The 347-nt window shown below is 59.1% G+C and overlaps 1 protein-coding gene across 1 annotated transcript in view; it reads right to left on the bottom strand.

The window, feature by feature from the left end:
* LOC104466892 (guanine nucleotide-binding protein G(olf) subunit alpha-like) overlaps positions 1-288 on the bottom strand; it is a gene marked incomplete at its 3' end in the record, with an annotated part of 1,795 nt that extends 1,507 nt beyond the window's left edge. Inside the window, exon 1 of the mRNA XM_010080459.1 lies at positions 126-288. Coding sequence (XP_010078761.1) covers positions 126-264 — 139 coding nt within the window. The remainder of the gene's footprint in view (positions 1-125) is intronic.
* Positions 289-347: the final 59 nt, after the last annotated feature.

Here is a 347-nt window from a genome sequence, read left to right as displayed (position 1 = left end):
CCCGACGTCGCCCCTCTCGCTCCGCCCTGCCGCCCCGGCAGGCTGGGGCCGATGCCCCCTCCTCACCCTCCTTTTCCCTGGTGTCGTTCCTCCCCCTCCCCACCTCTACCCCCTTTCCCCCTTACCCAGCAGGAGCAAGCGGTGTGTCGCTTTATAAGCCAGCCTCTCTTTCTGCAACTGCTTCTCTATTTTTTTGTTGGCTTCTCGCTGCGCTTTCTCATCGATACGCTGATCCTCCGTTTTGCTGTTGCCCAAACACCCCATAGCCGCTGCTTAGGATGGATGTCAAATCGTCGCCTTTACAGATTTAGTATTTACAAGGGGAAAGGGGGGACGGGGAGGGGGGG

This window comes from Pterocles gutturalis, unplaced genomic scaffold (assembly GCF_000699245.1).
Source record: "Pterocles gutturalis isolate BGI_N339 unplaced genomic scaffold, ASM69924v1 scaffold14011, whole genome shotgun sequence".
NCBI classification, from domain to species: domain Eukaryota; kingdom Metazoa; phylum Chordata; class Aves; order Pterocliformes; family Pteroclidae; genus Pterocles; species Pterocles gutturalis.
Note: the sequence above shows the minus strand (reverse complement) of the source record. Positions and strands in the feature narration are given on the sequence as shown.